Here is a 16,313-nt window from a genome sequence, read left to right on the forward strand (position 1 = left end):
CTCTAACTCTTTGTCCAAGCTTGCGGCCTCGTGGATCTTCGCTTAATTGGATGTCGATTAACATGGACAAATGATACGGTTTCTTGCAAATTGGATAAAGCCTTAGTGAATTTACGATGGTTATTGGAAGATTATGATAGTTATGTGGAGTTCACAACCTAGGTGCCTATCAGATCACTCTTGTAGTATTATGCATACTCTAGTCCGAGATCATGTCCCTAACCAACCCCTCAAATTTATCAATATGTGGGCGCTACATGGAGGGTTTCGAGATGTGGTTAAAGACTCTTGCGCAACCCCTGTGGTCGAAAATGCTCAGTTTAACCTCAAGGCAAAACTAACTCAATTAACGGGCCAGTTGAAGGGACAAAATAAGAAGCACTTTGAGCACATCTCGAAGAAAGCTCGAAGGGCAAAGGAAACTTTGGAGGGAGCCCAGCATGTCATTCTCTCAGGTGGGGAGCCACCGGCTAACTATGGGGACTTAAGGAAGCAAGCCACATTACTTGGGAAGCAAAAAAGTTATTCTATCAATAACGAGAGAAGAATGTATACCTCAAAAATTCTGACCGGTGCACCAGATTTTTTCATGATCTAGTCAAGAGGAACAACAAAAGAAATGTTATTGTCACGCTCACTAAACAAATAGGGAAACACACAACAAGTTTAGAGGAGGTGGTTGAAGAATTTGTAGGGTATTTCTATGGGTTGCGGATCAAAAGGTGGAATGCAAAGATATAGACAGCTTGCAAGTGCCTGGACATCGGCTAAATAGCACCTAGGTAGCAAATATTGTTAGGCTAGTAATGGAGGAAATTAGAGCTGCTCTTTTTGATATTAGAGAAGATAAGGCCAGGGCCGGATTGGTATGGAGCAAAATTTTTTCCTTCTCCATGGGAAATAGTTGAGACAGATTTTATTATTGCTGTTTTGGAATTTTTTTCATACCAGAAAACTCCTCAAACATTGGAATCATACCTTAATTGCTTTGGTTCTTAAGGTGGATCACGCACGTGGCAGACTATCGACCAATTTCCTGCTGCAATGTTTTCTATAAGGTAATCTCCAAAGTCTTGGCTGGGCGATTAGCTAATACTGCAATTATGGGTAGCTTGCTAGATCCAGCGCAAGCAACATTTGTGTAAAGGCGATCCATACGAGATAACATCAACTTACTTTAGAAACTGCTCAAGAAATATACCCGTAAAAAAATCTCTCCTAGATGTATGATCAAGGTAGACTTACAAAAGGCATTTGACATGGTGGATTGTGGTTTTTTAGCATTGACACTTAATGGTTTTGGTTTTCCCCAATAGTTTCTAAAGTGGATACATGAGCGTGTTACAACAGTCTCATATTCTATAAGTCTAAATAACGGGCTTCATGGTTTCTTTAGTGGATGGTGGGACTTAAGGCAAGGTGATCCGCCATCATTCCTATTATTTGGATTATGCCTTAAAGTGCTACCAAGGAGATTTAAGGTGGTTTCTTCACTGCCTTATTTTCACTTTCATCCCATGTGTGGAGATATCCAGATTACGCACCTAGCGTATGCAAATGACCTCCTGATTTTTGCTAGAGCAGTTATTACTTCAATCACATTAATAGTAGACTGTTTAAAGGACTTTGGGGATAAAGTAAGGTTGAGGGCTAATCATTTGAAGTCCAATGTGTAAATGGCAGGGTTGGATGACACAACAAGGGCAAATCTACTTCAGATCACTAATTTTCAGGATGGCGCATTTCCCTTCCGATATTTGGGTATTCCTCTTGCTATAGAAAAATTGCAAATTGCCAATTATGGACCCCTACTTGATGCGATAATGAAGAAAATAAATGCATGGACAAAGCACACATTATCCTATGTTGGACTATACTTCCCATACCTTGTGGAGTTATTGATAAGATATGGCATGTGTCGAACGTTTGTTTGGTCCTCAAAGCATCCGTCAATCTCCTGGGTCAAGATTTGTCTTTCTAAACAAGGAGGATATGGACTTTGGGATCTACAAGCATGGAATAATTCTCTACTTTACAGGACACTTTGGAACATCCAATGCAAGACAGATTCCTTATGGGTGCAATGGGTTCATCGCCGCTACATCAAAGGAGTTGATTTTTGGCAATGGCGCTTGAAACCCTCGAATTCCCCATTGGCTAAGTGGCTTGTTGACACCCGAGACCAAGTGGTTCAGGGGATGAACGGGCAAGTAGCAACAAGGAATATGAGGCTGGAATGGTTTGCTGCAAAGAAAAATGGGACAACAAATGCGTACAATTTCTTTCGGCCAAAGGGGTGTGGCCTCTTGGGCATAAGTGATATGGAGGCAAGGAATTTTGCTCAAACACCGCTTTATTATTTAGTTACTTTCTCATGGAAAGATAAGGACGGCAGACAGACTTCCGTATGTACCAGACAAAAGCTGTGCTTTCTACCACAGGTATGTTGAATCAAATGCACACATCTTTTTTTGAGTGTTTCATTATCAAACTCTTATGGAACAACGTAAGAAGATGTTGGACATGAGGTCAGAACCATGGAGAAACTGTTGTAGGTATTCCAACAGCACTATAGAGGTGACCGATGCATCATGAAAATGCAATACCTTGCTGTTTCATGTATGATTTATTTTTTGTGGGAATGCCGCAATAGATGTCATTTTGGGAGTGATGTACCTGATGTTGATTAGGATGTTCCACAAACTACATATACATCTCTACCGACTTGTGGATCTCCATTGATTGTATGTCTGATTGTTTATCATTTTGACATCTATATATATATTTACCTTTTTCCAAAAAAACTATAAAGATTAATAGTTATAAGTTTAAATCCATGAATGCCCCCTAATCCCTAAGAATCCCTTTGTTGCTACTATGTTGTTTCAGACCAAGCAAGGCAAAACCTGCATGCACAAAAATTTCCATTGCCCCGATAGCTCTATCTCGATTTCACCCTTAACCCTCTTGAAGCAAACCCCTCCCCTTGAAATGGTCAATATGTCTTAATCGGTACCCTTCAAATTTTTTTCTGTTTCAACCTAGAAAGATTGATATAGATGAACAATAGTTGCCCTACTAATATTTTCTGGCCAATACCATATAAATTTCCATAAGATAAAGTACAAGATACAATGGTTTTGTCGCCCAAAAAGTTAGAAAATTTTATATCCTTGAAATAAACAACAGATTCTTATACCAATAAGTAATTACATTAGCAGAAAAAATGATTTTAAATATATCACAAATCATAGTTTACATCGAGTTCTGCAATCAGACAGATAAGGAAACAAAATATTGGCTCTAATACCACTATTTGAACATATCCATAGGCATAGTAAGAAAACATTAGCTAGAAAACATGAAAGACTGTTTATTCATGATAGGCAAAATCTGTATATGATATGTGTGAGACAGTCATATCTTACCATGAACCTTATCATGCAATTAGCAAAGAAAAACATTTTTTTAAAATTTAATTTGACCAAATCATATCTTTTCTCCAATGAAAGGCAAAATAGATTAGGACTATTTTTTTCTCTTGGATGATTGATGTAGATTGTAGACCTATCATCAGCAGTCTAGGGTCCAGCCTCTATTAAACAACAAACAATTATTACCCAATTATCACCAAGTGTCAATTGGCAGACAAACACTGTATTCTTTATGTTTGAAATTATTTTTTTAAAGATGTCTTTCGTTTGCTTATAACTTTCACTAATATGAATTGCTGCAACAATAATTACCTTTCATAACTTTGATAAAATTTCCTTCTCCTTTGATAAATTAGTTAAAAGATGATTAAATGATAGTCACTATCAGGTGGCTTTCAATTCTTCCTCTAGTGAATGAAGATGGACTCTCTTTCATAACTTGGCAGGGTTGAATATTCGGTTAAAATCAAATCAAACAGGATAAACTGAGACTGAACAAATCGAATTTTTTAAGATAACCAAACTGACTAGATTTTTCAACAAAAACTGAATAAGCCGAATTAACTGAACTTTTAGAATTTACCGATTTAGGGAGATTTAGGAGGGATGAGATGAGATCACCGTCTATGTAAAGTCCCAAATTTCCTCAATTAGAGTCCTAAAAGTAATTTAAAAATATTTTAAAATGCTATAGAAATATTCTAGGGATTTTTAGAGTATTTTTATGTAATTTTTGGAGGTCGTTTGGTATTTTTACTAAACGAAAGAAGCTTTGACAAAAATAATGTCCAAGCCGAGGTTCGAACCAGCAACTTCTGACTCGGTCAAAATCCGGCTAACCAAGTGGGCAAGTGGTCATTACTAATCATATAAGGGACGAATTATATTTATGCAATAGTAGATACAGAAATATTCAAGATAAAAGGGTTGCGGAAAAATGATTCGGCCGAGTTTCGAACCCCGACTCCAACCACGAGCCAAGCCGCGGCTGACCAAGTGTTCAGGCCGTCGGTTTTGTTTAGAATTGGTATCAAAATTATTTAACAAGTTAACAGAACACTTGGGTTATAAAAAAGGGAACTTAGGGCTTGATTATTCCCCGGTGACCTAAACCTCTTTCCTCCCCTTTCTCTCACGTGCGGCGCGTCGGCATCCCTCTTCTCAGGCGAAGACGCAGCAGGGAGCTGGGGTTTCTCCGACGGCCGGCCAAAGAGGATTTCCGCAAGCTCTTCTCGGACCCGAGTCCCTCTCGTCAAGGAGAGCTCGTGGGCGCAAGGAAGAGCTGGGATCTCGAGCTCGCCGAAACCCTGGAAGTTATTTCCGGTTGTGAGTCAAAGAACAAGAGTAAGTCGCTACTCACCTGCAGTAGGATAGTTCCGGATTTCTATTCCTTTTGTGTTTCGAATTTTCTATGAAGAAGGTTAGCTTAGGGTTTACTGCCGTGACCTTCAAAGGAAGAACAGGATGGGTAAAGATCAAGCATGTGGATTTTATACCTCGAGTTTTATAGCTTGAATTCGGATTTGATGCCTTTATTTCCCTTTCGTTTTCGGTTTGTGCAATGAGAAGGGTAAGAGCCATTTTCTTTGGAGTTTGCTGGACATTCGGTTTTCTTTCCGTGGCAGACAGTGAGCACGAAGAACAATTGATGTTTTAGTTCTTAGTAGTAAATCTTTGTAGCATTGGGCATGAAGAATTGATACTTTCTCTTTAGTTCCTAATAGCAAATTCTTCCCTAATTACATTTTGGCGTACACAATGAATGAAGCAATGCAGATTTTATTTTTCATTAAGCTTTTAGTTTCCTTTAGTATATGCAGTAGGCAACGAACATAAGATAGTTTGGGATAAATTTTGAGCTTGTAGCTAGTTTTCTTCCTCACTGTTAGATTTCAGTATATTCACAACTGGGCCGAGTGGGGACGTGCATTCAAAGACACTTAGATTCGAGAAAGACAAATAGATTAAGATGGGCAGATTAAGGAAGTGGATTAAGATGGGCTTGTAATAGATGTAATAGATTAAGATGGGCCTGTGATTGTGATGTAAAGGATTCAGCCTTAAGAGTAGTGAACCTCTTACTATAAGTATGTGTTCGTGCCTCCTCCTAAAGAGCTGCAGGGAAGTTCAATAGGTGGGAGTTCTCTCTTAACAAGAAGTACTACACTTAGCTGTTTTTTATATCCGAAAGCTGGTGCCCTCAAATGCTAGGGTTCATTCCTAGAGTTCATTCTAAGAGACTTAATGATAGGTTAATAGTTGGAGCTCCTGGGACGGGATCTAACCAACCGGCATTGCAGTGTTTCAATTGTTAGTATTGCAGTTTTAGAAGTGAAGTATTCAGTTTTAGGTTGTCATAGATTTATTAGGAATATAGCGCAGATTTTGAGAGCTATAGTGCAGTTTTCTTTAGAGTTTCAAGTGCAGATTTTAGTTAACATTTCAAGTCAGAATGTAGTTAACATTCAAGTGTAGTTTCGTTAAGCTCATAGTGCAGTTTTGTTTAGCACAGTATGCAGATTTCTGTTAGCTTAATATGCAGAATTTTATTTAGCACAGTATGCAGAATTTAGATTTATCTTTAGTCCTTATTTGCTATTTTAACAAGCATGAGCAGCTATACATGTTATTTATTTCAAGCATTCAGATTTAAGTTTTCTTGCCACCTCAATATGCATAAACGGTTTTATTTATAAGCATGCAGTTTTAATTAGTATCTCAGCACAATTTTATTAAGCAGTTCAGTGCAGACTTTATTAAGTGAAATATGCAGATTTTGTTAGGTTTTACAGTTTTTTGAGTTTAAGAAAAAGATAAGAAAGATAAAGAAAAGAAAGAAAAGGCCAAGGCCTTAAGTAGATCCCAAAGTCAAGACTTTAGGAATTTTTGGCACATAAGGTGCTTGATAAAATGCCGAGACATTATATATTAGAAGTATTAAAAGATAACAAGTATTTTACTTCTATCAATGGCACTGTGTTGGACTCTCAGCTGTCCTTGGGTTGGGCTCCCATAGTCGTCCCTAGGTTTAGATAACCTAGTAGTAATGGCACGACCGACGGTCAACAACCCGAGGGTCGCCAAATGGGCCGCCAAATGAGCCGTCAAATGGGTCGGGTCGTTACAATAGTAAACCCTACTAGATTCGAGACCAACTATCTCGGGTCTAGTTAGGGATGCGCGCATAGCAAGTATAGTTGTCGGGCCCAAGAAGAAAGTTGACTATTATTTTGAAGTATTATAAGTATAAGTTTTTTAACAAGGAAAATAAGTTTCACATAAGTATAAAAGTATTAAAGGATAAGTGAGATAAAAGAATAAGTTTAGAACAAATGAATCAACCTTCACATGAGTTTAAAATCAGCAAGTTGAGTTTTCTTTTATGCTAGCATGTTATTTAGATTAGCTTACTGTTCTTTGCTATTAGAAGAACATGAGTAGCTTTACATGTTTAGCATTTCAGTATGTTTGTTTCTTTTACTAGTAGATGAGCATGAGTAGTTTTCCTTTTGAGTATTCAGTTTTAGACTTCTTCCAGTTACATGCATATTCGAGTTTTGTGAGTTAGATAGCGCTTACTAAGCATTTTGCTTATAGATTTCATTTCCTCTTACTGCAGATACAGGAAAGGAAAAAGTTTTAATAAAGGAAGGCGACAAGGTGGCGCGGATGGTGTGTGATGTCAGGACTATGGAAGAGACTTGGGACGTTATTAAGTTTTCCGCATTTTAGTAATTAATAAACATTTGGAGTTGTATTTTAAGTTCATGTCATTTGAGGTTATCTTTGTTTAGATTGCATGGAGATGAGTTCTGTAGATATTTCGATGTTTGTCACTTATTTAACTGCGTGAGTGTTTGATATATATTCCAGCCGCTTGTGGCTGATGTATACTATGTATGTATCTCAGTTTAAGGTCACCGGTACAGGGAAGATTCTGCCGAAATTTTTCTATAAGGACTCCTCGTGGTTTCGATCATACCGGTTAAGTAGAGTTAGTAGTTAAGTAACGGTCATCCTTAGAGAGTAGTATAGTTAAGTAAAAAGGGTGGTCGTTACAGTTAGTATCAGAGCAGTTCCCATTCTCTAGCATCACACATCAGCACCATCTTTGCCGTCTTCAAGTAAGAAAGTATTTAAGTTTTCCTTTTATGCTTTCTTTATTATTTGCAGTATGGAGTAATTGCTTATATGCGCTTTAGTAAGATAAAAGTTTTGTTTCTCTTATAATCATATACATAAGTATGTTTAGAAAGGATAGAGAAGATATCAAGCTTTCCAAGGACCACTAATGGGTACGATGCGATATGAATAATAGAGGACCGAGAAGTTAAGAGAGAACAAAGAGTATCATTAGTGAAAGTCATTTAGAACCAGAAGCACGAGGAAGTTACCTAGGAGCGTGAGGACTGTATGAGACAGAGATATCCAGAATTTTTTTAAGTTCGAGGACGAACTTTTTAAAAGGTAGGGAGAATTATAACGCCCCAAATTTCCTCAATTAGAGTCCTAAAAGTAATTTAAAAATATTTTAAAATGCTATAGAAATATTCTAGGGATTTTTAGAGTATTTTTATGTAATTTTTGGAGGTCGTTTGGTATTTTTACTAAACGAAAGAAGCTTTGACAAAAATAATGTCCAAGCCGAGGTTCGAACCAGCAACTTCTGACTCGGTCAAAATTCGGCTAACCAAGTGGGCAAGTGGTCATTACTAATCATATAAGGGACGAATTATATTTATGCAATAGTAGATACAGAAATATTCAAGATAAAAGGGTTGCGGAAAAATGATTCGGCCGAGTTTCGAACCCGCGACTCCAACCACGAGCCAAGCCGGTGCTGACCAAGTGTTCAGGCCGTCGGTTTTGTTTAGAATTGGTAGCAAAATTATTTAACAAGTTAACAGAACACTTGAGTTATAAAAAAGGGAACTTAGGGCTTGATTATTCCCCGGTGACCTAAACCTCTTTCCTCCCCTTTCTCTCACGCGCGGCGCGTCGGCATCCCTCTTCTCGGGCGAAGACGCAGCAGGGAGCTGGGGTTTCTCCGACGGCCGGCCAAAGAGGATTTCCGCAAGCTCTTCTCGGACCCGAGTCCCTCTCGTCAAGGAGAGCTCGTGGGCGCAAGGAAGAGCTGGGATCTCGAGCTCGCCGAAACCCTGGAAGTTATTTCCGTTTGTGAGTCAAAGAACAAGAGTAAGTCGCTACTCACCTGCAGTAGGATAGTTCCGGATTTCTATTCCTTTTGTGTTTCGAATTTTCTGTGAAGAAGGTTAGCTTAGGGTTTACTGCCGTGACCTTCAAAGGAAGAACAGGATGGGTAAAGATCAAGCATGTGGATTTTATACCTCGAGTTTTATAGCTTGAATTCGGATTTGATGCTTTTATTTCCCTTTCGTTTTCGGTTTGTGCAATGAGAAGGGTAAGAGCCGTTTTCTTTGGAGTTTGCTGGACATTCGGTTTTCTTTCCGTGGCAGACAGTGAGCACGAAGAACAATTGATGTTTTAGTTCTTAGTAGTAAATCTTTGTAGCATTGGGCATGAAGAATTGATACTTTCTCTTTAGTTCCTAATAGCAAATTCTTCCCTAATTACATTTTGGCGTACACAATGAATGAAGCAATGCAGATTTTATTTTTCATTAAGCTTTTAGTTTCCTTTAGTATATGCAGTAGGCAACGAACATAAGATAGTTTGGGATAAATTTTGAGATTGTAGCTAGTTTTCTTCCTCACTGTTAGATTTTAGTATATTCACAACTGGGCCGAGTGGAGACGTGCATTCAAAGACACTTAGATTCGAGAAAGACAAATAGATTAAGATGGGCAGATTAAGGAAGTGGATTAAGATGGGCTTGTAATAGATGTAATAGATTAAGATGGGCCTGTGATTGTGATGTAAAGGATTCAGCCTTAAGAGTAGTGAACCTCTTGCTATAAGTATGTGTTCGTGCCTCCTCCTAAAGAGCTGCAGGGAATTTCAATAGGTGGGAGTTCTCTCTTAACAAGAAGTACTACACTTATCTGTTTTTTTTTATATCCGAAAGCTGGTGCCCTCAAATGCTAGGGTTCATTCTAAGAGACTTAATGATAGGTTAATAGTTGGAGCTCTTGGGACTGGATCTAACCAACCGGCATTGCAGTGTTTCAATTGTTAGTATTGCAGTTTTAGAAGTGAAGTATTCAGTTTTAGGTTGTCATAGATTTATTAGGAATATAGCGCAGATTTTGAGAGCTATAGTGCAGTTTTCTTTAGAGTTTCAAGTGCAGATTTTAGTTAACATTTCAAGTGCAGAATGTAGTTAACATTCAAGTGCAGTTTCGTTAAGCTCATAGTGCAGTTTTGTTTAGCACAGTATGCAGATTTCTGTTAGCTTAATATGCAAAATTTTATTTAGCACAGTATGCAGAATTTAGATTTATCTTTAGTCCTTATTTGCTATTTTAACAAGCATGAGCAACTATATATGTTATTTATTTCAAGCATTCAGATTTAAGTTTTCTTGCCACCTCAATATGCATGAACAGTTTTATTTATAAGCATGCAGTTTTAATTAGCATCTCAGCACAGTTTTATTAAGCAGTTCAGTGCAGACTTTTGTTAAGTGAAATATGCAGATTTTTGTTAGGTTTTACAGTGTTTTGAGTTTAAGAAAAAGATAAGAAAGATAAAGAAAAGAAAGAAAAGGCCAAGGCCTTAAGTAGATCCCAAAGTCAAGACTTTAGGGATTTTTGGCACACAAGGTGCTTGATAAAATGCCGAGGCATTATATATTAGAAGTATTAAAAGATAACAAGTATTTTACTTTTATCAGTGGCACTGTGCTGGACTCTCAACTGTCCTTGGGTTGGGCTCCCATAGTCGTCCCTAAGTTTAGATAACCTAGTAGTAACGGCACGGCCGACGGTCGACGGTCGACGACCCGAGGGTCGCCAAATGGGCCGCCAAATGAGCCGCCAAATGGGTCGGATCGTTACAATAGTAAACCCTACTAGATTCGGGACCAGCTATCTCGGGTCTAGTTAGGGATGCGCGCATAGCAAGTATAGTTGTCGGGCCCAAGAAGAAAGTTGATTATTATTTTGAAGTATTATAAGTATAAGTTTTTGAACAAGTAAAATAAGTTTCACATAAGTATAAAAGTATTAAAGGATAAGTGAGATAAAAGAATAAGTTTAGAACAAATGAATCAACCTTCACATAAGTTTAAAATCAGCAAGTTGAGTTTTCTTTTATGCTAGCATGTTATTTAGATTAGCTTACTATTCTTTGCTATTAGAAGAGCATGAGTAGCTTTACATGTTTAGCATTTCAGTATGTTTGTTTCTTTTACTAGTAGATGAACATGAGTAGTTTTCCTTTTGAGCATTCAGTTTTAGACTTCTTCCAGTTACATGCATATTCGAGTTTTGTGAGTTAGATAACGCTTACTAAGTATTTTGCTTATAGATTTCATTTCCTCTTACTACATATACAGGAAAGGAAAAAGTTTTAGTAAAGGAAGGCGACAAGGTGGCGCGGATGGTATGTGATGCCAGGACTATGGAAGAGACTTGGGACGTTATTAAGTTTTCCGCATTTTAGTAATTAATAAACATTTGGAGTTGTATTTTAAGTTCATGTCATTTGAGGTTATCTTTGTTTAGATTGCATGGAGATGAGTTCTGTAGATATTTCGATGTTTGTCACTTATTTAACTGCGTGTGTGTTTGATATATATTCCAGCCGCCTGTGGTATGGATCTCAGTTTAAGGTCACCGGTACAGGGGAGATTCTGCCGAAATTTTTCGGTAAGGACTCCTCGTGGTTTCGATCATACCGGTTAAGTAGAGCTAGTAGTTAAGTAACAGTCATCCTTAGAGAGTAGTATAGTATAGTAAGAAGGGTGGTCGTTACAGTCTACGACTCCTCCCCGCCTCTTCTTCCTCCTCTTGATTGTGATTCAGGATGGAAGAGATGAGATCGCAGTCTGTGACTCCTCCCTGCCTCTCCTCTTACCTGCTTTTGTTTATTCTTCTTCTTTCTTCATATCGGATTCAGTAGTGGTCGTGGATGAAGAGGAAGAAGAGCTTGCAAGGAGAGGAAGAACAAGATTTGCAATCATCAATTGAATAACAAAGTAGTAGACGATTGAATTAGTTTTTAGCAAATTCTAGCATTTCCTCTCCTCCTCGATTGAATTAAAAAATAATTTCTAAACCTTGGGGAAGTTGGAAGGGTCATTAATTCATAGCAGTGTAGATATTAGGGAACCTAATGTGGCTAGTGAAGTTGAACATGTACAAGCCCGAGATCCATGGGAGTGGGAGCATCTCCACCCTCAACGTCAGAATCTCACTCCCTTCCACCCCACTGAATGCCACCACCCACGCAACTGTCGCAAACATAAGCAGCGACATGAGGATCTTCATGGAAGGGCTGAGCAGGGCGGACCAACAGAGACGCGGAGTCGCAAGTGTTTGGCGATCGACAGTGAGAGTGGGACGGAATCAAGATGGGCATCGATGGCAAGAGTGACGGGAGGAAATCAAGCAGGGGGCAGTTGAGATGCGGATTCGCAAGTCGTGAGTGAGGAGCGAATGAAGGGATTTAGGTTTACTTAGGGATTTAAGTTTGGTCCGATTTAGTAGTTCGGTTTTTTCAGTTTAACCGAATAAGGGATTTTAAAACCGAACTGAATTATTCACAATAACCGCTTTAAAAAAAAACAAAATTTCGAAATAAAGAAACTAAAATTTTAAAATTCGATCAATTTGTTTGTTTTACTCGAAATTTTGTTCACCCTATAACCTAGTACATTGCACCTTTCTTATCTCATATTCTTTACTAAATCATTTTGCTGTCAATGCATGTGACTTGCTGGTTTATCAAGAAATCAAAGAGAAAGTTAAAAATGCTCTTATTTCTTTGGTAAGTGATGGAGACATGTTGCAATCTCTATTAAAAGTTTATAAACACAGAAGAAGAAAAATATCCAAAGCTCAACATTTAATTTGGCATATTTGGAAATTGACGAGCCTATTTAGGAAATAAACTTCAGCAATTCCAAAAGGTTTAAGTCAAAGTTTGAAAGTCAAAAGTGAGCTATAAATTTTGAGCAATTTCAATGTGTTTTAACTTCCAATGCTTGGAAAAATTGCAGCATCAATTAAGAGTCTTTATGGTTCCTATGTGAGTCTTTATTAATCCTTTATGTATCCTATGTGAGTCTTTATGAGTCTTTTATGTTTCATATATGAATCCTTTATGTTTCCTATGTGTAAATATGTATGTTGCTTCAATGCTGGGATATAGAATAGAAATTGAGTCTTTAAGAATTATCTTAATTGTGTGATGCAAGCAATAGTTCAAGAACATGAGGGAGAACAAATTGATTGTGCTTTATTGAAGAATGACTTGGATATTTTATTTTGTAGAGATTGGGTGATATGAGATGTTATGAAAATGACTTTGAAGCAGTTCTACTCAAAGATACTGTAGCCTATTATTCAAGGAAAACTTCAATTGGACTTGAGAAGATTCATGCCCAGATTACAGGTTAAAGGTATTCTTTGTCCAAGTTGCTAGAGTAAAATCGATTATCTTCAATTCACCACTTATCTTACTTTTGTTAGGCTATACAGTTAAACGCACTATAATCTACTGAATCAACTATGCAAGACCTTTTTGGTCCAGCAAAATAGGAAAAAAGACAAGTTATGTCCACTTCTGAACAACAAATCAAGCTAAAATTATCATTAACTGTCACGAGGATTTCAACAAGTGGATTGGCCACTTGAAGAAAGAACAGCTTTTGATGCCCTGTTCCAACCAAAAAACCTACAAATTATCAACACTTTATTGCATTCCTGAGGACTGATCAAATAGCACTAATAATCAGGATAGACGTAAAGAGAAATCAAGGGAACATTCTAATTATAAATTTGGATCCTCCGTCACATGCTGCATGAGATGGCACTCAGTGATCAAAGTAGTAATCAGGTTAACAATAATTAATAAAATAACTTAAGATGTCCCCATTAGGTCGATGCATTCTGAACTTGCAAGGTCAAACTGTTCATACACAAAGATATATATTCATTGAATGTAAACTCTGTTAGAAACGTAAATTTATTACAATTTAAAATGTGTAATGAAATCGAGTTCCAAATATAGAACTTGGTACTTGAAAGTCTAATTTACTAAGAGAGTATTATTTGTCCCTTAAAGATACAAAGGAGATAAAACATTCAGTCATCAGCTTCATTCTCGCACATTTAGATACACGAATCATAAGTTCATCCATATGTTAAAATAAAGCAAAAATTGTATAATCAGGAAAACAAGGTGGAGACTAATAACTATAAGATTTCAAAATTCAGAATCAAGAACATGGAATTGCATTATGGAAAGACATCACCAGCATTAACTTTTGCTAGGCCATATTTACTTATAAATGCCTATTAGTATAAGTCATAAGTAGCTGAGATAACATAGAATCAATTAGAAAGAACCTGAAATCATGACCCCAAGCTGATATGCAATGTGCCTCATCAACAGCCAGCAAACAAATTCCAACTTTCAGCAAGTTTGACCAGAAACTGCAACGAAATTCAGAACTTTAAGACATAAATTAACCTAGTAATTATTTAAATCTCAAGATACAGATAAAATATGCACTAAATAGATGGTAAATAACTAAAATTATTTTCTTCTCTTAATCCATGAAAAGGATTTAAGCTATTTACCAAAGGCTTAACCTTTCAGGACAGGCGGATGCCCAATCATGTATATCATATTATCAGTGAAAAGTTCTAATATTGGGAACCAGAAATGGCTTATTAGTTGTACTGTGTTTTCTATTTGTTCAGGTATAATCACCCATCATTAATCTTTTGGAGCAGATTAGTTGTGCTAAGATTTAAAATACCAATCTAAACCCATTTCAATCGCTCATCAAGACGGTTCTGTACAGATGATGATTGCTGTTGTCACACAGGATAGGTCAGCATAGGTCAATTGTGCTGAACTACTACAGGATGAGGAGGTAAAAGAATAAGAGAAAGTATAAAGGAAGGCAAGTTGATGATGTTGCTGCCTAACCTAGGAAGCAGAAACAGAAGAGTTGTGAGCATTTTGTGGTCGCTGTTGCAACTAGTAAATTAGGGTTTAGCCAGTTTTACCCCAAGTTGCTCACCAGCTGCCACTGGGAAAGCATGCAAAACCTTCCCCAAGCTATTCCACCAAGATTGTATTCACATAGTTGTCAGTGACATGAAATGTGGGCTCATAACAATTTGTATCTATAGAATGGATGATACAAATTAGACTCTAAATTGTGACTTATAGATCTTCAACTTGAACTTTCTTATTCAGTTTAGCAAAAATGGAAGGTCAATGGCCGGCCAACCAATACAAGAAATAAGACAGACAGGAATATACATGAGACAAGGGAGGGTGAGAGAAGCGGTTAGATATGTAACAGAGAGGACCATAATACAATTACAGGGACCTATTTGTAAATAACATATGTTACAAGGGTTTGAATGTAATATTACAATCATGAATTTTATATACATATTCACACACATAGAACTCTAATCTGTCCCTATCTATATGGTGTTAAAGCATGGCTCGAACTCAACAGGCGACTAGTTCGCGTCATCCCCCACATCACATTAGAAGGCTCCTTTATGCCATCCTCACAAGCTCGAACCTAGATAGCTAGGTTGTCAAAATTGATTTAACGAACATTTGCATATCAAATCAAAATCAAGTACCGAGAGCAAGCCCCCATGTGGGAGGGCAGTTTTCACCAGCTTTGTTGAAATTCGACCCTTGCTACATGCTGCAAATTTGTCATATGGTTACCCGCTCAATTATGCCCTGACCATATAATAAGTGATTTGAACTCTTAAGAAAAAGAATGTCTATTATATGTTACTCCATATCCAACTATTAGAATGCAATATACAATAATTAATATATTTACTAATATAAAATTAATGAATAATTCATATAGATTATAACCGATATTAGGATCATATCCTCCAAATCATGGATTTAAATACCATTCCGTGCTGCCCAGCACGGACGATTTTTACCGTTCCGCTGAGGAACGAAATGAGCACCCCATGCGCGGCCTTTTCGAGCCCGCGTCGCGAGCAGTAGGTGTCCCGAATGAGTCGTCGGATTCTTCCAGACACCTCTGGTGCCGCCGAAGGCGTCGCAAGGTGCCTGAAGCGTCGCAGGCCTCGCGACGCCTCCGGCAGAGCCGAAAGCGTAGCAGGATGCTTCCAACGCTTCTGGAGGAGTCACCAAATGCCTCCGGTGCCGCCGGAGGGGTGCGGGGTGCCGGCGCAAGTCGCGGGCACGCGTCGCGAGGGCGCGTCGCGAGCTACTCTGCAAAATTTGTAATTTAAATAATTTAAACATTTCCCACTTAAATGTGATATTTTAAAGAGAATTTTATAAACCCTAATTAAATTATCTCAATAAAATATAAAAAATATATTTAAAATTTTAAAAAATTAATAAATTTATTAAATGATAATTTGAAATTGTTTTTACTGTTTTAAATTTTATTAAAAAAATTTAAAAAATTTATAAAAATTCTAAAAAAATTTATAAAAATTCTAATAAATTAAATTTATATTCTAATATTTTTTTACTATTTTATTATCTAATTAATATTTTAATATTTTTTATTTTAAATATATATTATTTAAATTAATAATTAATTAAATAAATAATTAATTAATTTATATAATTATTATATATAAAACAATATCTTTGTATTAATTTATATAATTATTATATATAAAATAATATTTTGTATTAATTTATATAATTATGATTATTTAATCTGGACATTGGAGAACTATAAAAATTATTTAAGTA

At 37.0% G+C, this 16,313-nt stretch overlaps 1 protein-coding gene across 4 annotated transcripts in view; it reads right to left on the bottom strand.

Moving 5' to 3' along the window:
- LOC121980425 (ATP-dependent DNA helicase RecQ-like) overlaps positions 1–16,313 on the bottom strand; it is a 104,649-nt gene that overhangs the window by 76,995 nt on the left and 11,341 nt on the right. For all 4 annotated transcript variants that reach the window (XM_042532457.1, XM_042532456.1, XM_042532458.1 and 1 more), the window contains exon 5: positions 13,928–14,014. In XM_042532457.1, coding sequence (XP_042388391.1) covers positions 13,928–14,014 — 87 coding nt within the window. The remainder of the gene's footprint in view (positions 1–13,927; positions 14,015–16,313) is intronic.

Source organism: Zingiber officinale, chromosome 5A (assembly GCF_018446385.1).
Source record: "Zingiber officinale cultivar Zhangliang chromosome 5A, Zo_v1.1, whole genome shotgun sequence".
In the NCBI taxonomy this organism is placed as follows: Eukaryota; Viridiplantae; Streptophyta; class Magnoliopsida; order Zingiberales; family Zingiberaceae; genus Zingiber; species Zingiber officinale.